This window comes from Suricata suricatta, chromosome 5 (genome assembly GCF_006229205.1).
Source record: "Suricata suricatta isolate VVHF042 chromosome 5, meerkat_22Aug2017_6uvM2_HiC, whole genome shotgun sequence".
NCBI classification, from domain to species: domain Eukaryota; kingdom Metazoa; phylum Chordata; class Mammalia; order Carnivora; family Herpestidae; genus Suricata; species Suricata suricatta.
Window position 1 is genome coordinate 72554488 of NC_043704.1, and position 25489 is coordinate 72579976.

A 25489-nucleotide genomic window follows, 5' to 3' on the forward strand; every position below is an offset into this window, starting at 1 on the left:
TTAGGATTTTATTTATTTTTTTTATTAAAAATTTTTAATGTTTATTTTTGAGAGACAGAGAGAGAGAGTACAAGCTGGGGAGTGAGAGGGCAGAGAGAGAGGGAGACACAGAATCCGAAGCAGGCTCCAGGCCCTGAGCTGTCAACACAGAGCCCAACGCGGGGCTCAAATCCGTGAACCATGAAATCATGACCTGAGCTGAAGTTGGTGCTTCACTGACTAAACCACTCAGGGGCCCCAAGATTTTATTTTTAAGTTACCTCCACACCCAACATGGGGCTTGAACTCACAACTCCAAGATCAAGAGTTGCATGCCCTCTGATTGAGCTAGCCACCTGCCACTCTCTATTGAGTTTTTAGAGTTAGTTACATGTTTTTCTTGTTCTTCTCTCCATCTTCTAGAGTCTTGTTATGCTTGTTCTACATAATACCTGGGGGTTTAGTTGTACCCTTTGAGAGCAATAGAGAAGAGTACATCTACTCCATCTTTCCAGAAGGAGAAGTGCACTTAGTTTTTAAACAAATATTAAACCAGAAATGATAAATGGAGGTGGTAGAGCCAAGTGAGCAGCTGGTAACAGGGGAGAGGACGTAGGAGCTAGACTTGTACTATTTTCTACCGTTTGAGTTGTGTAGCTGTATTATCAATTTGAAATATTATCAATAGAATATATTATCTATTTGAAACTTAAAGTTTTTAAAATATTCATAAAAATGTGTTATCCAACACTCATGAAGAACAAGGGGTTCACTAGACAGAAACAAGGGTCCCGAAGGAAAATCTGCCAAAGTAAACTCTTGTCCTTTTGAATTGTCACAGAAGAGTCTCTTTGGATTTTAAGTCCTCGTACATGGTGGTCTCATGAGCAGAATCGTATGGTTAGAACGCTCAAAGGTGGTTACATGATTTTATCCAAAGAGAATCATCGTTTTTCCATGACACCGCCCCCCATTCCAGGGGGAGGTTAATCTGTGAAAAGAACAAGGTGTCCTCCTGGACCCGATTTTATGTGTTCTCCCTGATTTGAGTCCCTTTGTACTACTTGATACTTTAAAAAGTAACAGAGGTCGCAGCAAGAGAAAGAACTGATTTCAAATGGACTTGCCACCAGATTTTTTTCTCATCTACTTCCCCATTCTCAGATATATTCGGACCCAAACTTGAACATCTCTGGGTGTACAATAGCAGGCTCTAGTGCTCAGACCCAGCTGTCAGTGGCGTATTTCTTCCCTGTAGAGAGTACAAGGCTCCTCCCCTCCACACTCACCTTCCAAGAGGCAGCACCTTGACAAGGTGGGTGAGTGGGGCCAAGATCAGCATGCAACATGAGGGCACCCTCGTGGGGGCTGCTGGGCTTCTCGGCCTTTCCCCCTCAGCCACTGCTGGGATTGCCTCAGCCTGTTCCTATTCTCTTCTTCCCCTGGGAGGCTCCTGCAGCTGCTGCAGGATCCTCAGCTTGAGGCTACTTCTCAGTTTGAGGGTCCTTGGGCCTGGAAAGGCCTTAGCCTCTCAATCCTCTAACTTTAGTTTTCCAGCACCTGGGAAGCTTGTTAAAATGCAGACTCCCAGGTCCCTCCCACTGGTTGATTCAGCAGGACAGGGTGGCAGGAAACTGCAGGTCAACCAAACCCCCTACTCCAACAGCTATGCCAGTCTCACAGGCAGTGTGAGTTAGTCTTGGGACAGTCAGTAAACTTTCTGAGGGGTAGAATCCCAGAGAGGTAGCAGCCAGATTCAGAGAAGAGCCAGCTGGCTGCTGTCCTAACCTACAAGTGCAATTAGATGGGCCAGAGAAGGTGCAATCTGGCACTTCCCCACGAGCCTGGGAGAGAACCCGCTGACCCCCAGAGCACTATCATCCAGGAACTTGCCAGGCCACATTTGAGATGCCACCCCATGCTGGCCAGGGCATTAATCCTGGCTTCTTTTCCATCTTACCAGTCTGTGTCTCTATCCCTTTGGTTCCTCCATCATGAATCAGCCACAATGACCAGTAACCCAGCTTTCTGCTGAGAGGAGTCGCGATGAAGTGATTTGACAGGCTGACTATAACAAGATGGCGTCCAGGAGGGCCAAATGTTAGTGACACAATGCAGCTTGGGAGAAATATGGCTTCACACAGCAGCATATGTGAAAACCAGGTAGTTTGCTCAACCATGAATCGCAAGTGATGTGACTGCCAAAAGGACGTAACATGAGCCAAGGCTGGAAAGGATAGAGAAGCCCTTTTCCACTCTGCCTGGGTCAGGCTATCCTGGAGTATTAGACGTCATGCCCAGGCAGGCAGAACTGAGCACTGGCCTGTGTAACCAGTGCTCCAGGTTAAGCCAGCTGGTGTGTGTAACCAGGATCCAGGAGGTAGTGTCCAGGAGGTGAGGAATGCAACAGGAAGTCACCCCGCCTGAGGCAGGGCAGAGGCTTTCACCAAAGTCAGAAATTCAAAATCCAGAGCTGTGCGGGGCCAGTAAGCGGGCAGGTCGTCAGGTCAGTGTCCTTCAAGAGAGCCAGGCTCCAGTCTCTCTTCAGTGGTGTGTTGCCTTTGTGGGGAGGGCCATTTTATACTCCTCCTCCTTCTTTTTCTTCTTTTTTCAGAGAGAGCACGTGCATATGAACAGGGGAAGGGACAGAGGGAGCAAGAGAGACTCTTAAGCAGGCCCCATGCTCGGCGTGAAGCACATCGTGGGGCTCAGTCCTACACCCCGGGATCATGACCTGGGCCAAAATCAAGAGTCAGATGCTCAGCCAACTAAGCCACCCGGATGCCCCATACTCTTCTTAAATGATATCATCTGCTAGTTGAAGCCTATCTCCAACCAAGCTTCTGAGCCCATGGAAATGCCTTTAAGCAAATGGTGCTAAAGGCCTAAATGCATGTTCTTCTAGCCAGACATATTTAACAGCTCAGAAAATATCCATCCCCTTTCTAGCTGCTGAGACTTTGAATTTAACCTGATATTTAATTTCTCTCCTCTCAAATATAAAGGAACAGAAAGTGAATTTTTTTTCCTCATTGGGTGCTACAAAAGACAAAAATGAGATAACAGAGCACTCTGAACCCCCTTGGAAAAGGCAATTCCAGAAGTTCTCAAAGATCTGCTTGTTTAATTTATACTTAATGCTTTCTCTGAACCACACAAAAGTTCAGTGAAGCCTCAGGACATGTTAGTTAACTGGTTTCCTGTGTAAGATTTAAAAAGAGCAGTTATCCAGATGATCAAAGTATTGAGACACATCAACATTCCGTCTCCTGACGCGATGCTCCAAGAGGGGCATCACTTCACTTGGGTGGGACTCTTCCAGACATACACATCCGAGTGTAAACCTGACAAAACTCACACAACCCCAAACTAACAGGCATTCTTCCAAAGTGTCGAGGTCACAAACAACAAAAACTGAGGAACTACCTCTAGTAGGAAGAGATTGAGGAGACGTGACAACTAAATGCACTGTGGGACCCTGGTTTGTACCCAGAACCAGGGAAAGGTCCATTTGTAGGCTCTCTGGTAAAATTTGAATCAGGTCTGTAGATCAGTCTGCATATCACATCAGGGGTAATTTCCTGGTTTTGCTGATTGCACGATGCAGAGGAAGTTAGGTGAAAGACAGGGAACCCTCTGTACTAATTTTGCAACTTTTGTATAAGGGTAGCTATTTCAAAATAAAAAGTTGAGGAAAATACAGCAGTGATGAAAGATATTCTTCTGTGCCCTGTGAAAGTCTCTGTCTGTTGCGGAACCTCTGCGTTTCCCTTGCTGGAAGACAGCAGGTACTGGCAGACATCTTTGAGGGTCAGGCTTTAACACCTCCTGCACCACCCGTGTGTGAAGAGCTCTGTTTCACTCACAAGGTGTGACCCTCGAAGGTACCTCCCTCTTTCATCTTCTTACCTTGTTCCCTTTTCTCTATCATAGAAACTCAGGGTTTTCCCAGGGAGATGTGACAGCGGTCTGAAGAGGCGGGCAGTCAGCATTGTGGCCACAAGAGGTAGAATGGTCAGTCTCCTCCTGAGGGCTCTGAAACACAAAACGTATACTCAGCATTGCCTTGTTGCCTTCCTGCATTTACCTTTCAGGGGCTTAGACGGGAGTGGCCATTTTCACTCCAGGTTGTGAGAGTCCCAGCTGGGCTCTGTCTGTTTGGCCCAGGTCTGCTCATGACACCCAGCAGTGTCTTCCCATACTGCCCTCACCAAGCTGCAGCCTCATGGTATAGAATGAGTCAGGAGGCTTGGTTCTGGTTCTGGCTGTGCCACCAACTTCTTGGGTAAGCCTGGGAAAGTCGTCACCCATTGGTAACATGAGAAGGAGGGACCAGGCCAGTGATCCTAAAACCAAGCTAAGTAGCAACCACAGGAAGGGCTTGGGGACCCATCCCCTCTGGGGTTCCAACTCCATGAGTCCCACTCTCCTGTCTGGGTTCCACACAACCTGCAGATCGCCAATCTGTGGTGATCCAGGACAGCAGCCTACACTCTGTTTGGTCACATGCCTCCTTAGGCGGCTCTTCCAGCCCATGGCATGTATCACGGGACTCACTCTCCACCTCCCTCCCCCACCCCACCACACACAGGGTCTGACCCTAAGCCTCAATTCATCAGTAGCTCAGAGCGCATGGAGATGCACTTCCACCAACCTAAATTAAAACACATACATACTCAGCTCTTCCACCACCTTCTTCGGAAGTCAAATCAGCCTTATTGCAACAAGGCCATGTACCACGTGGACTCACCTTAGACTCCTTAGCACCATGACTAGTTGTGCATGAACTGTTGACTGGGATGTGCATTAGCTGCCTCCCGCTCTGGCTAACTGTGAGTCCTCCTGGCCCAAGGGAAGGAAAGGGAGGCTAGCAGGGAGCTGAGCAAGGCAACGACAGTTGGGGGAACTGTTGGTCTTTTCCTGGTGAACCACTCTAGCCTCTCCCCCGCACACCTGTCTGGGGTTAGAAGAGTCTTATCAGGAAGAAGTTCTGCTAGGAGGCAGCTCCTCCCTGCTCTTTTGCTGACACCTAAACCTAACTGCTAACCAGCCACCTGGGCCACTAGGTCTGTAATAAACTCATCACCTGGCCAGACACTGTACTGTTTGGTGCTGGAGCAGGTAGAAGTATCTAACTGCTTGATCCTCAAGAATAGAAAATAAGTAGGGATTCCTTGGCTTGTGTGATCTTTTCCAGGCACTGCAGCAAACTCTGGCTCCCATTCCGGCCCCAATACACTGCACTCTATTCTCAGCACTGCAGCCAGAAAGATCTTTATAACACAGTCAAGTTATGTGAATCCCTTGCCTAAAAGCATCCTCTCCATGCCTGTTGGATTAAGCCTTTGTGTCCCTTCCCAACCTCATCTGGTACCACCCTCCCCTCTGCTCACTGCTCTGTAGCCACACGGACCTTCTGAATGTTTCCCATGTGTGCCAAACTCCTTCCTGCCTCAGGGCCCTGGTCTTTGCCCCTCCCTCACTCTAGATGGCTGAATCCTTCTGACCCTTTGGACATCAGAGAGGCTGCCCCTGATCCCCTAGGCAACACACAGAGGCTGCTCTCTGTAAGATCACTCTTTAATCCAAAATCACTTTGTTTCCGTACTTTATCCTCCCCTTTTAGACCATGAGCTCAGGGGGACCAGGGGCCTTGTCCATTTTGTTTTCCACTGAATCCCTTATGCCTTGAAGAAGCCTGACACAAAGGAGGCACTCGGTGAATCTCTGCTGAGTGGGGATAAGCTTTGTGCAGAAAGTCAGCCTGTAGCCTAAACTGAAGTTTCCATGGCAAGTACTTGGCAGGTAACAGCAAAATGGAACTCAGACTAGCCCTTCATAGAAGGCACAGGCCCACATGGCTCGTATCCTTTACCTGGGTGCCTCTCTCCCCCACCCCCGGGGCTTAGCTGGCTCTGCGCACGCATCTCCACCTCTCCCGTCAGAACTAGAGTCTGAAGTCACCACCACTGGGCGACTCCAAATCCAGTTGTCTATAATTAAGCCCTTCCATGCCTTCTGCTCAGAGCCTGTGGTAGAGACTGCTTCAGTATTATCTCCAAACAGAGGGCTGCTTTCAATTTTATTTTCCCTTGAGTCAGCAATATGGAAAAGGGTTGGAGTCAAAATAGCTTAAAGAACATGAAAACTCAGCCCCTTGGATAAGACACTAGTCACAATGTATTCTCTTACACACAGAATGTTAGGATTTTACATCTCTTCTTTTTTAAGTTTCTTTTTTTTTAATGTTTATTTAATTTTGAGAGAAGAGAGATGACAGAGCGTGAATGGGGGAAGGGCAGAGCGAGAATCCTAAGCAGGCTCCAGGCTCTTAGCTGTCAGCACAGAGCCCAACATGGGGCTTGAACTCATGAACAGTAAGATCATGACCTGAGTCGAAATTGGACGTTTAACCAACTGAGCCACTCAGGTGTCCCTCTTTTTTAAGTTTCTTAAACATGTTGCTTTTTTCACCAAAAACACAATGCGATAGGCAAGAGGATTCCCATGTAGTCTCTGGGGACATTTGTCATCTTAATGCCTTGTGCTGGGCTTTCTTCTCTGTAAATCTGGAGATCTCAACCTTGCAAAGTCCTCACTTGCCTTTTGGCTTGTAAACAGAGGTGGCTGTGCAGGCAGGCGCTGCAAGAAGGCAGAGTGCCTGTGGGGGTGGGGACAGTCTCCTGAGCCTTGAACTCAGTCAGCTGCCCGAGGGCAAGTTGGCACAGGGAGCTTGACTGCCAGTGACCAAACTTATAAGATACTGTCACAAAATCAAGATGCTTGCATGTCAATCTGTAATCTGGGAGGAACTTTTCTCATGCTAAGAACCCCTGGGTCTACTCTCAAGAACACCTCCTTTCCATTTTCAATGTATAACCAGCGGAATGTACCTCCTCTCCAAAAAAAACCAGTGTGTGCATCCTTGCCCCAATGCTGGGCTCCCTTGTCACATTCTGACAGGACTATCTTGCGGAGGACACAGCTGGATGCTTTCCTGGGGGTCAGGATCAAGGCTCTCTTGCAAGGGACAGACATTCCCAATACTGACATCCTTGGAAAAGGCAACATATCAGCAGGAAACAGGAACACAGGAGGCAGGCGTTAGGCAGGAAAGAGAACATAGGTGTTTCAAGATGTGAAGTCTGAATGGGCCATGGCAATGCCAAGTGGGAAAGGAAAGCCCTGTCCTACTGAGCAGGACAAGCTGGTTTTGGGCAGGAAATCTTCCTATGAGGGGCGGCTTTAAGACCAGTGAGCTTCTGTGTGAGATTCAAGTTCTCACAACTGGCAGTCTGCCTCCAATGTGTTCTACCTGGCTGTTTTATTTGGCCAGCCTTTGGCAATGCAAGTAGGCAGCTATGTTATGCTGGAACTCAATACAGAGTTTACACTTACTGTCGTCTATCTTATACCTACCTACAATCACCTTTGTTAACTTCCTGGACTCTATGGACATTTGAGTTTGAAAGCCCTACCTAGATAGATGGATAGATAGATAGATAGATGGATAGATAAATAAATAAATATAGATAGATAGATTGATAGATAGATGGATATATATATAATCCTTTGGCTATTTCCCTTCTGATTACTTAGTATATTATATAGCCTTGCCTTAAAGGTCCAACCCAGCTCAGCTCCACATGCTAACTACTTAGTTAACAGGGACTTCCTTAAGGCCATACAACAGGGGAACTTGACAAGGTTTAAAGCCCTACTTCAAAAAAGATGCCCGTTATTCCTTAGAGAGAGGACTATTCTGGAACCAAAGTCTAAAAGTTTTATATAGAACATTAAATGATATAGTAGAGATGGTTTCACCATTTTTTCATAAATGCAGAGGTGACTAATAATGCTATGTGTGACACCAACTTTGGTACAAGCCAAGGGTTTTTCACAGCCCAGTACAGCCAAGGCGAACCTAATACAGGCACTTCGGTTAGTCTGAGAGACATTCCAGGCACCTGATTAAACTGAGGTGATGCCAATTCTCCTCCGATAAAATAGCACCAACACTCTCTGAAGTGGTCATCTCTTCAGGTATCCTTCCTGCTCACCGTCTTTGACCTGCAGAGGATTTGGACAGTGAGACCTCCCCTCTGGCCAGTGAGGACTGGGTCCGGGAGAGAACCCATCCCTCTGTCCTCTGGCACTGGGAAAGGATGCAAATCGGCCTCTGTGGGACAGGGACAAAGGAGCTGGTTGCAGCAGTGGGGAGGGGGGCAGCCAGGCTACACCGGGCCTGAAGCCAGGGAGAGGGAGAAAGGAGCCAGGCCCACAGGCAGAGAGGAGGAGAGACGGATGGGGAGAAAAAAGAGAAACACAACAGAACCACCTTAGGACAGGCCTGTTTTCTGAGACCTATTTGCCCTCCTGTCCTCCAGTTCTGTAAGGCATACGAGATGTTTATTCTCCATGTTATTTAAATATGTTTATAGTTCCTGTTCCTTGGAGCTGAAACAATCCTAGCTAACATACACTGAAAGCAGGTTCTTTCTGCAGAGTATTGCAGGAAGCCAGTTTCTGAGCTCATAAGTTAAGACAAAATCTCCTTGTGAGGTAAGGTGGGTTTGCAAGGTCTCCCATTGTCAGATGGCGACCGGCGTCTACACCCACTCAATCCCCACTCAATTTCTGCTTGAGCACTGACCCCCAAGGCGCCTGACTGACTGATATCAGGAGTGACTTGACTTCTTATGCTAAAAATATGTGAATTGTACCTTATAAAAAACTTATTTTAGGAGTTTATTCTTTTGTGATTATAGGAGCAAATGTTACATTTCTCGAGAAACCTGTTTTTCTTCCCCTCAAGAAAACAGGCTATTGACCCCTGCTCACAAAGAACTAACTCTTGCCTTTACTATGCTAAAAACATTGCCTTGTATTTAAATGCTAAAGATACCTTCCTTCCCCATGTGATAAGCATCTAAATCACTTACATCAATCACTATTGATAAAGATTATGCATGAGTCTTCTACCAATCAATGTTCTGGGAAATTTTTACATACCAAAGAAATTTGTCATCAGAAATCATGGTCTAAGGCAAATGCCACTTCTGTGCTGGCCCCATACATTTTTTCATAAATAAAGCTGACTCTCCTGTCAGAGCAGAGATGCCTGCCTGGCGAGCAGAAAGAAGCCGAGGCGCTCTCACTCCCTTCTGCCGACCCCGTCCATCCTTTAGGGAACCCCTGACCTGCTGGAGCTGGACTCCGGCAGAGTATGATTACTAATTCTTTAAAAATATTATCATAAATATTTATGTATTCTTGAGAGAGCAAGACAGAGCATAAATGGGGGAGGGGCAAAGAGAGGTGACACAGAATCCGATGCAAGCTCCAGGGTCTGAGCTGTCAGCACAAAGACTGATGTGGGGCTCAAACCCATGGACCGTGAGATCATGACCCGAGCCAAAGTTGGACACTTGACCGACCTAGCCACCCAGGCGCTCCTGAGCCTTATTACTAATTCTAAAGCCTGCCCCATATGCTGAGAGTGTCACACTGTATATCTTGCAAGGACAACAGCCAACACATGCCTCTTCCTCTCTACTTCTCGTCTGTCCTGCCCCGAGACAAAGTGTTACCAGGGCTGTCAAAACTGCCATAATCACAAATACCAGATGAAGCAGGCTTTCCGTCCCTAGGAGAATAGGGACTGCCTATGATATTCAAGTCAGATGGCTAAACTATAGGAGTCTCAGGGCTCCATTTGTGGGTTCTTCGCACCACTGTGATGAGCTCTCATAGCTTAAAATATAGTTTACAGGGGCACCTGGGTGACTCATTGGATTAAACATTCAACTCTAGACTTCAGCTCAGGTCATGACCTCATGATTTGGGAGATTGAGCCCCACGTCGATCTGAAAGCTCAGAGCCCGCTTGGGATTCTCTCTCTCCTTTTCTCTCTGCCCCTCTCCCATTTTTTCTCTCTCTAAATTAATTAATTAATTAATTTAAAAAATTAAATAAGACTTACATGCTGCCAACTCCTAAATGTTTATCTCTACCCAGCATTCTCCTCCAAACTCCAGACTTACGTGTCTACCTGCCCATCCAACATCCCCACTGGAATGTTTAATAGGTATCTACTATAATTTATAATAATTTGTAATAGTGTATATTACACTTGAACCTGTCCAAAACTGAGCTTGTGCTATGGCACTGAATATCTGCTTCTCTACGTCTTCCTCCTTCTTAATCCCTCTTTTTATTTGCATACTCCACTGCCAAGCTGTCACAACATCCTGACTCCACCACCTTCACAATATATCTATGACCCTCGGATAACATCTTTGTCTAAGCCTTTATCACTTTTTGCCTGGATGATTGCAACCGCCTCCCCACCAGCCTCCCTGCTTTCACCCTTGCCCCTCTTCAGACACTGCTTGATCATGTCACTCCTGCACCAAACTCTTGCTCAGACTAAAAGCCAAAATCATTACGAATTGCCCCCTCCGGCTGTCCATGATCTGGGTTCTCATGACCTCTCTGGCCTCATCCCTCTCGTTCACTGCCCTTAGTCACAGTGGCTTTCTTGCTATACTTAGAACATGACAAGTAAGCTCCTGCTTCGGAAACTCTGCCCTTCCTTTTCCCTCTACCTGGAACATTCTTCCCCCTCAACATCCACAAGCCCATTCTCTCATTTCAATCTTTTACTCAAATGTTTACTCAGTAGAACACTCCCTGGCCACCCCACCCATCCCACCCCCACCCTGACATTTTCTAACCCCTTTTCTGCTCCCCCCCCCTTGGCTTACCACATTAGACAGAACATTATACACACTGTACTTATTTACCTTATTTGTTGTCTCTCAGCCCATTAGAATGTAAACTCTGAGAGCAGGAGTTTTGGTCTGCTTTGGTCATTGTCCTATCCCCAGCACCTAACAGTGCCCTGTACACAGTAGGCACATAATATGCAAATTACTTCTTAAAAGGGTCTTCAGCAGAGGGATACTATGATCAGACTTAATACAACACGACAATACAATAAGCCTCACTGGGCTAACAATAAACTGAGGACGAACCAACCAGAGCTGAAGCAAGGAGACCATTTAGATGCTAGGGCAATAACCAAGGGCCGTAATTTATAGCCACAAAGGTTGTGCAGTGCACAGCTCCAGTGAATTGTGAAAAGGTACTCTCTGGAGATACATAAAAGGGCTGCTAGCCCTGGTGGAAACCACGAAGGTCATTAGAAGTGATCAGAATCTGGCCATGTCTTAAAGGTAAGAGCCCAATATGATTTACCTGACAAATTTAATGGAGGATGTGCAAGAATGAAAAATTAGGGGCGCCGGGGTGGCTCAGTTGATTAAAGCCTCCGACTTCGGCTTAGGTCATGATCTCATGTTCGTGGGTTGGAGCACCACGTCAGGTTCTGTGCTGACAGCTCAGAGCCTGGAGCCTGCTTCAGGCTCCATTCTGTGTCTCCCTCTCTCTCTGCCCCTCCCCCTCTCATGCTCTGTCTCTCTCTAGATCAAAAATAAATAAAATATTAAAAATTTTTTTAAAAAATGAAAAATCAAAAATATTTCCAATATTTTTGGTGCTGATGTAAAAATAATAATAATAATATTACCACAACTGACAGATTAAAGAGCCATCTATTCATATCAGGGTATACAAACTGGGCCTCATCTGGCCACTCCAAATCACGTCTCCAACTATGCTTTTAGCATCTCATACCATTTGTGATACCATCACTTGGCAACCCCTGTACTCGTCCATTTCTGCGTCTTGCTCATCCTATACCACGTCTGCCTTCTTCATATGACCAAGTTCTGATTCCAATAACACTCCTCCAAGATGCCTTTCCTGATGCCCTAAAAAAGAAATCAATCTCTCACCTATATTTGCATTTCGTCCCTTCCTTCTGTGCCTCTGTAATAGCACTTAGAATAGCACTTGCCTAAACAAGTAGTAACAGAGGTATTTCTAAGCATGCAAGCCCCTAACTACTAATCCCCACCTGGACTGTGAGGGTCCTACAGATAGGATCCAGATAGTGGCAGGAAACAGACACTATACAAATGCGTATGGAGAGAGTAAGAAAGCTGCACAAACTCCAAAGGTCAGTTTCCACGCAGGCCTGGGGTCTATATAAACCCGTGCAGGGAGGGGCTCCAAGGTTCAAGGAGACAGTAGGACACATTCCGCATCATAAAGGATCCCGGCAGCAGGAGGCCTGCAGGCGGCCCTCCATAATGAAGTACGTGACACTGCAACTAACTCCTCGCAGCGTTAGCTGATGACTCTGCATCAGCTGACTCTAGGCCAATTTTGGCCAACAGGCTGGAAAAAAAACGCGCCGAACTCAATGTCTCAGGCAGCGCAGAACCCTCCCCCAAGTGGCCTCGGGCGAACAGCCAAGCTCACACCTTCCCCAGCTCGCTCCAGCACTCAAGCAGAGCGCGGGACGCCCGAGACGCGCAGGCGCAGCCTCGCCTCGGTCTCACCCTTACCCGCCGGCCGGAGGCTGGAGCTACGGGGGCTCGGCTCGAGCCGCGCTCCCATTGGCTAAGACGGCACCGCCCAGACAAAGCCCCGCAATCCTGGCCAGCGGCTCAGTGTGTCCCGGGGCCCCACACCACCTCAACATCCCCAGGCTGCCCCCCACGGCGCCTCCACTGGGCTCCCTCTTCCTACTTCTCCCGTCCTGCTGCCTGTCAGGTCCTCCAGCAACCGCAGTCTCAGCTCGTGCTCAAGGCAGCAGGGCCGGCAGCCTAACCACTGTCCACCATCCTTCCCCACGGCGCGGCGTGGCGGTGGGGGGAGGAGCACTCCCCGAGTCCTGAGAACAGGGCCTCATGGAGGACGCGATGCGGGGCAGGATGAGGGAGATACGGTGAAGAAGAGGGGCACGGCCGAGCCTGAAAGACCAAACTACCAGCTTTTGGTCCTGCTCAACCTCTAAGATATGACCTTCGGCCTCTTCCTTCCCTTTTGGGGAGCCAGGGTGGTCTTCTGTAAAATGCGGCGGGCAGGGACGGATGGGTGCCAAGGGTTTCCTTGAGAGCCTCGGGGCTGCATGTTCAACCTGGGCCTCCTCCTGCTGAGCACATTATTCCAAATAATAAATGCCATGCAGGCTTCCAGAGCGGACAGAAGGCCCGGTAGGGCGGCTGGGATTGAGTCGGGTCTTGGCGGGATAACTCCACGTTGCCACCTAGACTCCGGCCGCGGCTGCAGGGCCAGACCTGCAGGAACCTGTGGCGCCTTTCCCACCCGCATCCTGGCGACCCGGCTAAGGGCCCGCTCAAGGCCAAACCAAAGTGAGCAAGAGCGCAGGCGCAGGCACATCCCTCCAGAGCTGCAGAGTTGCGGACCCTCCTCTTACCCCAAACCAAAAGAGCGGAGGGGCTCTGGCTGCTGAGCGCCCGGCCCGCTCGTTGCCCAGTGACCGGCGCTTCGCGTGTATCCGAGCTCCTGGCTTGAACCGCCGAGTGGGGGCGCTGCCGCCGTCTCCTTCTCGAAGCCCCTCTACCTGCTCCCACTACTGCGGCTTCCTACTAGCGCTACCGGACGCGAACGAGCCTAGACACTGGGTGCGCGCGTTAGGGCTGCGCGGGGCGGGGCGGATGGCGAGCGTAGACGGGGCGTGGAGTGCTCCTGCGCTTCCTCTTTCGTCCTCCCTTGTCCCGCCTGGCCCTCCTCCTGCGTTGGGTACCCCCTATCGGGCTCCCAGCCAAAGACTAATACCCCCCCCCCCCCCCACCCCGTCGGGCGCTGATCTCCACGGCCAGCCCCATCTGGAGCGACTAGGGGGCTGCGGGCTGCGGGCAGGAGAAGATGGTGCCGCACCGGGAACTGAGGAAACCTTGTGAGGAATAAGGCTCCTTCCGAGTTCTGTGCATGTTTTCTGTCTTTAGAACTCAATCAGGTTGGTTAGATGATTTCTCAGTTTCTTTTGATCCGATGAAATGCATTTAAAGAGTAACTCCTGCGGTTCTTTAAAAGCGATTTAAGAATAGCACAGCTCCCAGAGATTCAACAATCAAACATCAGAGGCCAATTGGCCACAGACCAGGATGCCCTCGCCAAGTTTCCGGGATGAAAAAACCGGCTGAGGAGAGAAGGAAACGATCAGGACAAATCTGTGGCAGAACTCTGTTTAGGTCAAATTATGGAGAAGCACGGATTGGAAGGGGACGAGGCGGATGAAAACGGGAGGGAAGTACTGGCCTGGTGGGGGTTAAAATAATAATAATAATAATAATAATAATAATAATAAAAAACCTTGTGTCGGCTCAGTTCCATGAGCTCCTTGAGAGTTGCTGTTTCTTCCTTCTTTATCCGCAGCTCCTGACACATAGAGTTTTGAAGAATGGGAGGATCACACAGGTAGGGTGCACTTGTTTCTCTGAACCCAATTTTCAGACAAACTCAAGCATACTTTCTTCAACATTGTGTTTCAGAATCCTCACTCCATACATCATGCCACAGCCATAACATAAATAGTTATACTGGGTCGCTGGTTACACTTTGGGAGTTATGCCTTGCTGGACAAGTGGTCAATTAAAGGAAGAATTAATATTTCCACCTAAGCTCTGATTTTGGACTCAGAACTAAATTGAAATGTAGTTCTATTTATGGGAAACAGGGAAAGGATACCTGACCAGAAGTTCTATCCGACTGTACTGTCGCTGATGTCACATCTTCCCAGGCCGTCTTTTTGTTCCAGCTTTGCTCTGGCAAACAGCTGCACACTGGTATTACCTGAGAGCACCTTGCCTCAGCTGCATCTGTTTTCCTGCCTCAGATCTCCGACACAGCAGCTAGGGACCCCTGCGGAAACCACTGCCCGTTCTGACATATGCACATACCTGCAAGTGCAAAAGAACTAACATCTAATGGGACAACTTTTGAGGCAGAAATGAGCCAGTAAAGAAATAACCCACTCTTCCATCCTTCTGGTGGACAGCTCTGAGGTGCACTCTGTATAACCCCTAAAATGGTAGGGTGCTGGTAGCCCATGGTGGTGCCCAGCTTGCAGTTCAGTACTGCACTCTTGGATTTCTGTTCTTTCTCGCTTATCTGATTTTCCAGCCCACCACTCCTGTTCCTTGGGATTTGTTCCCCCAAATAAACTACCTGTACCAAAATTCTTGCTCAGAGTCTATTTAGCACGGAAACCCAGACTAAGCCAATCATGAACCCAAAAGAGGCAGCTTTGCCCACCTTTCATGGCCCTTGTCACCAGACCTTACCCAAGTCTACCAACAAGAAATCAATTTGTTCAGCGTGAGCTTTTGCTCCTTTTATTTCCCAGTTGCCTTGCCCTCTAGGGCATCACTAGCAAGCTCTCAGAGACAGGCAGGAAATATCAGGGATTCCCAAGAGGTAGAGCCAGTTGAAGGGCTGAGGCTAAGTGAGAGGCTGACAAAAGCCATTGTCAGACCACTCAAACCTTTCCCCTGTTTCCAAGGTCCTTGCTGTGGACTTTGAAACTGGAGAAACTCAGCTCTGGGGTTGAACATCGAGACAGACAATGAGGGACCCAGTTCACTCTCGACATAGCGTGTGCCAAGATTTTGTCTCTTTTCTGCCCTCCTCTTCCCCTCACTCCCTTGTAAAAGCAGTTCCTCTACCCAGATACAAGGTTTCCGGCCAGGGCATTAGGCACGTAGTACATTTCATCTCATTTCAACAAAAAAGATGCTGTTGCAAATTGTGAAGCTAGCCTTGGGAGGGAAACAGCCCTTGGTCTCTGCTTTCAAGAGGGAAATAAGACATGTACCTAAGCTAACTGAATCATTGAAGTCCTGCAGATCTTCTAAAAGAAGGACATGGAAGTATAGTGGGACTACTGGCAGGCCTTCAGGGTGGGCTTTGTAGAAGAGGTAACATCCTGAAAGACTCTCCTTGAAACGAAGTCCCCCAAGAGATCCCACTTCCCAGAGAGCAACAGTGTTTGCTCCTGTCTATGTCAGTTCCTAATTGCCTCCTGGTTCACACCCTTTCTGAATCATGCTAATCATTCCCTCATCTACCTAGACCCGAGCCTTCCCTTTGTAGATCTGGCCCTGCCCCATCTCTGAATGCCCTTGGTCTTCTCTGCCCTCAGTGGTAAGCGTTGAATGCTAAATGGTGCAGGTTAAATCCTGCCTTTGGCCAGCCACCTCGAACCACTCCCCCTGCCCCCACGGAAACCCACATGTGCAGCCCTCTATGCTGAGTTCTGCTGAAGAAGAGAGAAGAATAACATCATTTACTATTCCAAACCCTGAAGGTCTTCTATTGTTTTGGTACAATTGAATGTTCTTAAAAAAAAAAAAAAAGAATGGGGGGCTGCTAGATATCATGCCCTTATTTCAGAATTTTAAAAGTGTCAAGCAGCATTCTTTTTTCTATAATTGACAGTGAAACGAAGAAAAAGCCCAATGGATTATTTTAAAAGCCATAGTGCTCAGAATCTAATGGGTTACAAAGAGCGCTTGATCCTGACGTGACGATAATACTGATTTCTGCCCTTGAATGAGATCTGGAGGCCCAGCCTTTGCCCTGCAGTGAATGAGCAAGTAAAACCAAAGCTTGGACCTTTCTGGAAAAAGAGGGGCACCCATATCCCCACCCCCTTTCTGTCTCTTGACTCCAATGTATTTAATTAAAATCTGTGTTGGGGGGCGGAGTGTGCACGTTTAACACAGATTGGTGTGGGAAGTAGTTTAGAATTTTTTTTTTTTTTTATGTAGGATCCACACTCAATGTGGGGCCTGAACTCGGGACCCTGAGATCAAGAGTCCCATGCCTTGCCAACTGAGCCAGCCAGGGGCTCTGGTAGTTTGGAAATTTAAGCAAAGTTTATTTATTTGAGGTAGTTGGGATCTTAGAAGAGGGAAAATATAAGAAGATAAAAAACAGTGTCCCTACCTCTGCCCATTCACCTCATTCCTTCTTTCAGTTTTCATCCAGCCCTTATTGTAGCTCAGGCATTGGGCTTTGTTCTCAGAATGCAGTGATAACCAAAGGCTGGGTTCCTGTCTTCAGCAACACAAGTTAGCAGTTAATCACTATGTACCAGACACTGTGGCAAGTGCTTTGTGTGCATTATTTCCCTTAATCTCTGCAACAATCTTAAAAGTGACCTAAGGTTATCCCCTTTTGTTCCTAAGGAAGTTGAGGCCTAGAGAGGTCAAATAATTGCTTCCAGCCGCAGGACTAGCAAGAGGCAGAGACAGGTCCCACACAAGTCTGCCCTATTCCAAAGACTCTCTTTACACATACCATCAATTGTCCTAAGATTCTTGCTTCATAAAAAAAGGAAAAACAAATAGGGTGGGGGTCCCCAGGTGGCTCAGTCAGTTAAGCATCCAACTTGATTTCCACTTAGGTCATGATCTCACAATTTGTGGGATCAAGACCCTTGTCAGGCTAACAGTGCAGAGCTGCTTGGGACTCTCTCTCTCAAAATAAAGAAAGAAATAAACTTAAAAAGGGGGGGGGGGAATGAAAATCCCAGTTTATAAGTCTATCTGGAGTACAGAATTTTTTTGTAACCTGTTGGGCATTGTTTCTGCGATCTAATCAAAGCTCAGATTGCCTTATTGCATGGAAATTTCTTTCAACAAATACAATACAGATGCCAAGATCTGATGCCCTCAACTAGGAAAAGTAATTATAGGTTCTAATTGACTATATAAACTTGGAATATCAAGAGTGTGGGACAAAATTCTCAACCCTTAAATCTGATTTAATTTTTTGATCTTCAAATTCTATTTCTTTCAAAGAATATTTGTTACAGAAAAACTGTTAAAAATCAGGATACAAAACCATATGCTTATTTTTATTGATATCTTTTCAACCTTTTCCCAATGAACATTTTTTGAAAAATATCTTCTGCTTCTTGCTACCAAAGTCAGAGCCTACTATTTCAAAAGGGAAATCAAATTGCCAAGTTGCTGCTTCTCTGTTTTGGGTTGCCAGCACCTCTTTCCCCAGGCGTATCTGTTCCTCCCCAACTCGCTCCCCTCAACCAGGCTCTTCCCAAGACCTGAAGTTTTTACCCTTCTTGATAGCTCTCAAGTTCAGTATTCACTCACCTTAGCCAGTGGTGGGGTAACAATGCACCCTCAGCACTATCTGCACGCAGGCTACTCTTTAGGTAAGTTACGAGGCAGATCACCCGGAATCCACTTAACGCTCAGTTAATAGGGTGTAATACACACCCCTGGAAACATCTCCCAAAATCTGTGTATTATTTCAATACTTGCCTTCAGCTGGGAAGGGAAATTCTCACACCCGTATGATAAAGCCACCTAATGATAAAGTACAGTATTCAGAGTTCTGGATGTTTGTGTGTTTGTCATTAAATAGCCAAAGTTCAGGTTTGTAAATGTTTGTTTTAGGCTTAAAATGTCTGTGAGTTTGGCCCTCTGACAGGCAAAGGATCAAGAGTAAATGCCATTGCTTAGGGACACATAAGAAAAAATTAAGCCAAAGGGCATCTCCAACTGACTGCATCTTGAGCTCCCCCTGCCAGGTTTATGTGGACGAAAATGAACACAGGAACTAGCCTGAACAGAAAGAAATATACAGAGTGTCCTGAGTGTGACTCAAAGTCAGGACCTGAGAAAGACTTCAAAATAACCAAGTAGCTTTGGACAGATTAGCTATGTACGAGAAGGTGGGGCCAAAACATACCCCTTGAGCATCACAATGGAGGTAAGGAAGAGTCTGTCTGCAATATAGGAGGTCCCTTAAGGGTTTCTCTTAGCATTACCACACCCTGTGATTGAAGTCCATGGGAAATTACAGTAACAATCAAATTCAGGCAGGACTACTAATGACCTTGATCCTTCATGAATGAAGGTTTGGGGCACCCTCCCAGGTAAAGAAGCACAACCAGCCAAGGACAAAGGGAATATGGAATGGGCAGTAGGAAAAGGTAATTATAAATACCAGCTACAACCATGTGACCAGTTTAAGAAAACAAGGACTGTGATTGTCATGAATATTTCTTCCTTATTTTGTTATGCACATGTGTGTGTTTAATGTCTTTGTTTTCTTTCCTCTATTCCTCCCTTGTGTAACACAAGATGTTTTGACTTTATGTCATACATATATCATAGTATTGTTTATTATTTTTTTAAGTTTTATTTATATTTGTTTATTTTGAGAGAGACAGAGCACCAGCAGGGGAGGGGTAGAGAAAAAGGGAGAGAGAGAATTCCCAAGCATGTTCTGTACACAGGCAGCTCAGTGTGCAGAGCCCAATGCAGGGCTTGAAATCACAAAACCATAAGATCATAACCTGAGCTGCAATCAAGAGTTGGTCACTTAACCAGCTGAGCCACCCACACGCCCCAGTTTTGTTTACTTTACATTATAGTATTTTAAGTTATGGGATATCAAGGAGAAGAGTAATATCACCCAAGGACTTTGCATCCTCTTCTAGGGAAAAAGTTCATGCATTTTCAGTTGTATATAGGATAGTCATATCATGCTAGGTGGAATTATGACCTCATTATTATCTTTATTTGGAGATTAAGTATGGTTTAAGGAGATATATGTGGATGCCAAGTTGACAAGGAATGGCCATTGATGTTTAATTTTATATGTCAACCTGGCTAGGCCACAGTGCCCACGTATTTGGGCAAACATTATTCTGAATGTTTTTGTGAAGGTGATTTTGGATGAAATTAATATTTAAATCAATGGACTTTGAGTAAAGCAGACTACCCTTCGTGATGCGGATGGGCCTCATACAACTAATTGAAGGCCTTACTGGAAAAAGACTGAGCTCCACAGGAGTGGGAATTCTGCCAGCGGACTCCCTTTAGACCCTTCTCTGCAGCCCTTCCCTGGGAAGAGCCTATGCTGCTAGTCTCTGCGGCTGATTCTGAAATTGCCAAGCCTCTATAAATACATGAGCCAATTTCTTAAAATCTCTCACTCTTCTTTCTCTTCCCCTTCTCTCTCTCCCCACCCTCCGCCTGCCTTGCTCTTCCCACCCCTCCCTTCATACACATCCTGTTCCTCAGGAGAACCCTAATCCTAATACAGCCACTCAGAGTGGTCTTTTCTCTAATTGGACCCTGAAACAACCTTAAAATAGATCCCTCTACTCTGGAATTGGTGCCCCTTTGGGAGGGCAGGACCCCAAAGGAGCAGGGAGCCTAGAGCACAGGTCAGAGGCTGGAGGGTACTCACAGGCCACGCCGGGACATGGTACGCCTTGCCTTTCACCCTCTCCATCCCCGGAGGCCCCTTCAGCCACTGTCCCAGGTGCTCACAGCCCAAGAAGGGGGACAGGCACGTGTGCGGCTTACCCACTCCAGGGCAGCCTGGGCTAGGCGATATAACAGGCAAACCTGGCTCTGGGAGGATGGTAGAGAGAGCTGTTCCTAAAGATCAGGGCCAAGAAGCAGGCTTGGAGGTGATGGCCTTGGATCACAGATTCAAAGATAGGAGATTTTTCCCTGAAATTTTTATCTTGGAAAAGTTTGAACTTACAGAAAAGATGAAGAGTACAATGAACACCCATACAGCCATAATCTAGAGTCACGACTGTTAACAGCTGGTCACATTTGCTCTCCCTATGGACACATCCAGTTAACATTTATACACTTTGCTGAGTCATTTGAAAGCAGACATGACAACACATCACTCCCAAATATTTCAGAATCTATTTCAAAAGAATGAGGCAATAAGGCAATTCTCCTACATAATCACGGTACTATTGTCACGTTGAATAAATTTAACATCTGGGGCACCTGGGTGGCTCTATCAGATAAGCGTTTGACTTCGACTCAGGTCATGATCTCATGTTTTGTGAGTTCAAGTCCCACATCAGGCTCTCTGTTGTCAGCACAGAGCCTACTCTGGATTCTCTGTCCCTCCCCCTCTCTGCCACTCCCCTGCTTGCATTCTTTGTCTCCTCCAAAATAAATAAATAAACTTAAAAAAAAAAATTTAACATCAGTGATAATAGTATGATCCTGTTAATCTATACTCAGATTTTTTCAGTTGTCCCAATAATGTCCTTTTGTAGTTTTAGGGTTTTGGGGCTTTTTTCCCCCTCAGTTAAAATTCCAACTGAGGATAATGACTTGTATTTAGTTATCATGTCTCTTTAGTTTCTCTTAATCTAGAACAGTACCCCGCCTTTTCTTTAGGCGGGAGAGGGTCTTTCATGATACTGACAGGTCAATGAGTCCAGGCTAGTTGTTTTATAAAATGTTCCCAAATCTAAATTTGTCTAGTCATTTCCTCATGATTGAATCCAGGCTAAACACTTCAGTAGGACTACTAAATAGGTGAAGTTTAGGTAGAATTTGGACAGGCTGCAGTCAGGAAGGGTGCACCAGACACAGGGAAAAGCAGAACTTATGTCCCTTACGTGTGGAAAAGCCCAGCAGGTCTGGGAATAGTCTTGGTCCAAGGAGCCGCACTGGGCTGGCCTGGGGCATGTGGGCAGAGGACAGGAAAAGGGGAAGTGATGGGAGACAAAGATGGCCAGGGAAGTTTGGTCCTTGTTCCCTGGCCTTTGTTCAGAGGACAGTGGGGAATCAGAGCCTTTAGAAGCACATTAGCTTTTCATAGGAGAGCCTCAAGGACCAAAAAGCCTTCAAGACCCAAAGAAATGAGTCTCAGAGGGTAGAGCTCCAGCCCGTAGTAGAGATATTTTGAACAATGGGACCTCCCCAAGCGCCCACCAGTACAGAACAATCATTAATTAGAAAAAAAGAGCAAATCTCAAATGGAAAGGAACATAATTACCTTTAGCCTCATTTCTCTTTCGTTCCTTTCTTTTACTATTGTCTCCAAGCTTTGTTGTTAGCCATTTGCTCAGAGATGTTACCTTTAGCCCCTCACATCCTTTCCCTTCTCTTCTGTCTTCTTCCCAGTCACCCAACCTGAAAACCTGGGATTTCCCTAGTGCCCTCCTCTGGCCCCTCACTTCCAGTCTGCCTGGCCCAAGTCTGTGCCTGGTGCTGCAGAGGAGGGTGAGGGAAGGCAGGCGAGGACAGGTCACCAGGTTCTGGCTGTCAGGACTGCCCTCTAGGGCAGCTCCACTTGAGGGCCTTGAGATGTTCCCAAAGACCCTGATTTAGGAGGGAAAGGCCACTGGGAATGGGAAGTAAGCCATGGGCTAAGTGGGGGGACAAACGGGAAGGAAGAGCTTGTAGAAATGAAGAGTCTAAAGGGATGGGGTGATGATAGGTATGGTCTTGTTGAATTTTTAAATTTTTTTACTTTAGAGAGAGAGCAGGGGTAGGGAAGAGAGGCAAATGGAGAGAGAATCTTAAGCAAGCTCCATGCTCAGTGCAGAGCCTGACATGTGGCTTGATCCCACAACCCTGGGAACATGACCTGAGCTAAAATCAAGGGTCAGATGCTCAACCCACTGAGCCACCCAAGCATCTCTGATGATAGGTGTGTTCTGACAGTTATATAACTACGCCAGCAACATGTTTATTTTTTAGGGGATCCTGGCCACCTGGGGTATCTCTTGGTTATCCTAGCAGAATGTTTCCGCATAGCAGGAGAGTACTTGAGGCAGACAGAGAGTTACGGAACCTCTCCTTGGCTTCTTCGTCCCTCCCATTTCCCCAGGGTCTGCAGCCAGCCTCCAGTGCCTCTGTGCCAGCCTTCTTGTTCCTCTGCCCAATGCCTGGCTCAGGTCTGCAGTGGCAGAGGATGGACACACAATTTGGGGTCCTCGTGGGCCAATGAGAGTCGAGTAAAGAGAACGTGGACGTGAGAGATGCACAAAGGGGAACAGAGTAAGCTGGAAACAAAGGACCTCCCAGACTGACCAACCCAGTCTTCCAGTACTGAGCGAGCTAGAGGCAAAGGCAGAGCTGGCAGCATGAAGGGAAGTGAGCTGTGATGGGGCCCAGATATTTGCTGGCATTCAAGGCATAGCAGGTCATCGTTAGAGGTGTTTCCTCAAACAGCTGCCCATTTTCTTGTACAGTGCGAGGCTGTGGCAGCCACAAGAGAGAAGGATGAGAGTCATGCTTGCAGGGAGGGTGCGTTCTGATAATTAGAGACTGGCTCAGGGTATGGGTCCCCACACACATGCAAAATAGTAATAGAGCTTCACCCATGGTTGAAGGACTTGCAGTAGGAAGGCAGAGTCCCTGTGTCACAACCCGAAGGAGTGCCAAAGAGAGACACCATGCCCAGACTCCTAATGGCAAGGCCAAACTGCAAGAAAAGGAAATGAAGTATAAATAAAAGGAATCAAAACTACCATTACTGCAAGCACTATAATTATTAATCCAGACTATTTTGGATAGTTAACATAAAAGCTATTAGAATAATAATGGAGTTCAGTTGGTTGAATATAAGACAAATAGAGAAAATTATGTTTTCCCATTTAGAAAATATAATGGTAAAAAAATCATAATATTCACAAGGCAATAAAGAGTGAAGTACCTGGAAATAACAAGAAATTGCGAAGTCTGAGGACACCTGGGTGGCTTAGTTGGTTATGCATCTGACTTCTGCTCCAGTCACAATCTCACGGTTCTTGGGTTTGAGCCCTGCATCAGTCTCTGAGCTGACAGCAGAGCCTAGAGCCTGCTTCAGATTCTGTGTCTCCCTCACTCTCTGCCCCTCCCCACTTCAAGCTGTCTCTCTCTGTCTCAAAAATAAATAAACATTAAAAAAAAAAGAAAAAGAAACAAATTACAAAGTCTTTGTTAAAAAAATAGAAAAACACTGTATGTCTTCACTAAAAGATATGAAAGATGGACTGAAAATTGAAGGGCCATACCATGTTTCCAGATAGGAAGGCAACATTATAAAAGATGAGGTTTTCCCCACCTTTATCTAGGATTCATTGTGGTTTAGGGGGAGGGAAGGACCTGACCAGTTGATTCTACATGAGTAAATATGCAATTAAGCAGGATCATTTTGAAAAATGCTTCATGAGATGAACACATACTACAAAACTAAGCTAATTAGAAAGTATAATGCTGGTACATGAGTAGAAAGGGCAGATTAATGGAACAGATGGGCAGTCCAGAAACAAAACCATAAGTTAATGAAAATTTAATGTACCATAAGAGTGGCATTTCCAATCAAAAAAGATGAATTATTTAATGAGATGGGGACAATTACCTATGTATATACCATACATGAAAATACATTCTAAGTAGATTAAAGATCCAAATATGAAAACTGAAACTATAAAAATACTAGAAGAAAATTTGAAACTATTTCAGTCATCTTGAGGTTGGAAAAGGATTTGCTAACCCTATTGCAATGCCCAGGAGACATAAAGGAAAAAACCAAAAGATTAGACCACTTAAAAATTTAAGCTTTTGTACAAGGAGAGCCACCATTCAGTGATTGGCTGAGAGAAAACATGTACAACATATATAACAGATAAGGGCTAGAAGTCTACAATATGTAAAGAGCTCCTACATATGAATAAGAAAAAGATAATCTAATTGAAAAAAATGGATAAAGTGTAGATAAATCACAAAAAAGAAAATTGAGTGGCCAATAAGCATAAAAAGTTGGTGTCAATTATGATGATGTATCAACATTTAAATGCAAATCAGAAATATATTTTTGTCAATCACCTTGGTGAAAATTAAAAGACTGGAGAGAAATGAGGAAGCAGCACCCTTATACACTGCTGACAGGAGTGAAAATTGCAATCTTTTTTGAAATAATTTGGCAGCATATATGAGACCCATTGACAGTAATTCCATTCTAGGACTCCAGCCTATGAAAACACTCACACACTTCACAAAGATGTGTGTACATGGATATTTGATGCGACATTATTTGTAACAGAAAAAAAATAAAAAATAATCTGATAATGGAATGTTTAAATAAATCATGGCCCACTTATACCAAAAACACTGTCTATCCAGATTGGCTACTTTTCTGAATCACTCTTCCTCATGAGATGGCCTGTCTATACCCTGAAACACAATTCTTGTTAGAACAAGTCAGCCTTGGGGCACCTGGGTGGCTCGGTTAAGTATCAGACTTAGGCTCAGGTCATGATCTCGCAGTTCATGGGTTCAAGTCCCCCATTGGACTCTGTGCTGCAGCTCACATCCTGGATCCTGCTTCGGTTTCTGTGTCTCCCTCCCTCTCTTTCTCTCTCTCTGCCACTCCCCCACTCATGCTCTGCCTCTCTCTCATTCTCAAAAATAAATAAACATTAAAAAAAATTTTTTTTAGAACAAGTCAGCCTTCCTAGCCACAGCTGATTGATTTATCGCATTCATTTGATTCAATCAGGCCAATCAGACACATTCCCTGAAATTTTGTTTTGTTTTTTTTTTGCTTTTTAATATAATTTTATTTTATTTTTTTAATTTAAAATTTTTATTTATTTTTTTACTTTATAAAGTTTCATATTTTTTAACATATGCAATTATTTTCCATCATTTACAATACAGTAGTTGCAATGACACTCCAAACAGAAAAGCAAAGTAAAAAATCAAAACACCAACTTCTGTTTCATGTAATTAGACTTATACAGAAATTAGAAGGTTAAGTAACAACTAGTTAATCACCTAATTTCACA

At 45.9% G+C, this 25489-nt stretch overlaps 1 protein-coding gene and 1 long non-coding RNA gene across 5 annotated transcripts in view; one reads left to right on the plus strand and one right to left on the minus strand.

Moving 5' to 3' along the window:
* The window catches only part of BDH1 (3-hydroxybutyrate dehydrogenase 1), a 58336-nt gene that overhangs the window by 24716 nt on the left and 8131 nt on the right, over positions 1 to 25489 (minus strand). The window contains exons 1-2 of one of the 4 annotated variants that reach the window (XM_029939602.1): positions 13328 to 13546; positions 3889 to 4014 (exon numbers count right to left, since the gene is read on the minus strand). In XM_029939602.1, coding sequence (XP_029795462.1) covers positions 3889 to 3971 — 83 coding nt within the window. In that variant the 5' untranslated portion in view covers positions 3972 to 4014; positions 13328 to 13546. Of the gene's footprint in view, positions 1 to 3888; positions 4015 to 4729; positions 4749 to 11959; positions 12052 to 13327; positions 13547 to 25489 lie in introns of those variants that run through there. The other 3 variants (XM_029939603.1, XM_029939601.1, XM_029939600.1) reach the window with 3 other exon arrangements.
* Positions 12236 to 25489, plus strand: part of LOC115291869 — a 15133-nt gene continuing 1879 nt past the window's right edge. The window contains exons 1-2 of the long non-coding RNA XR_003908701.1: positions 12236 to 13870; positions 14290 to 14331. This is a non-coding gene — a long non-coding RNA (uncharacterized LOC115291869). The remainder of the gene's footprint in view (positions 13871 to 14289; positions 14332 to 25489) is intronic.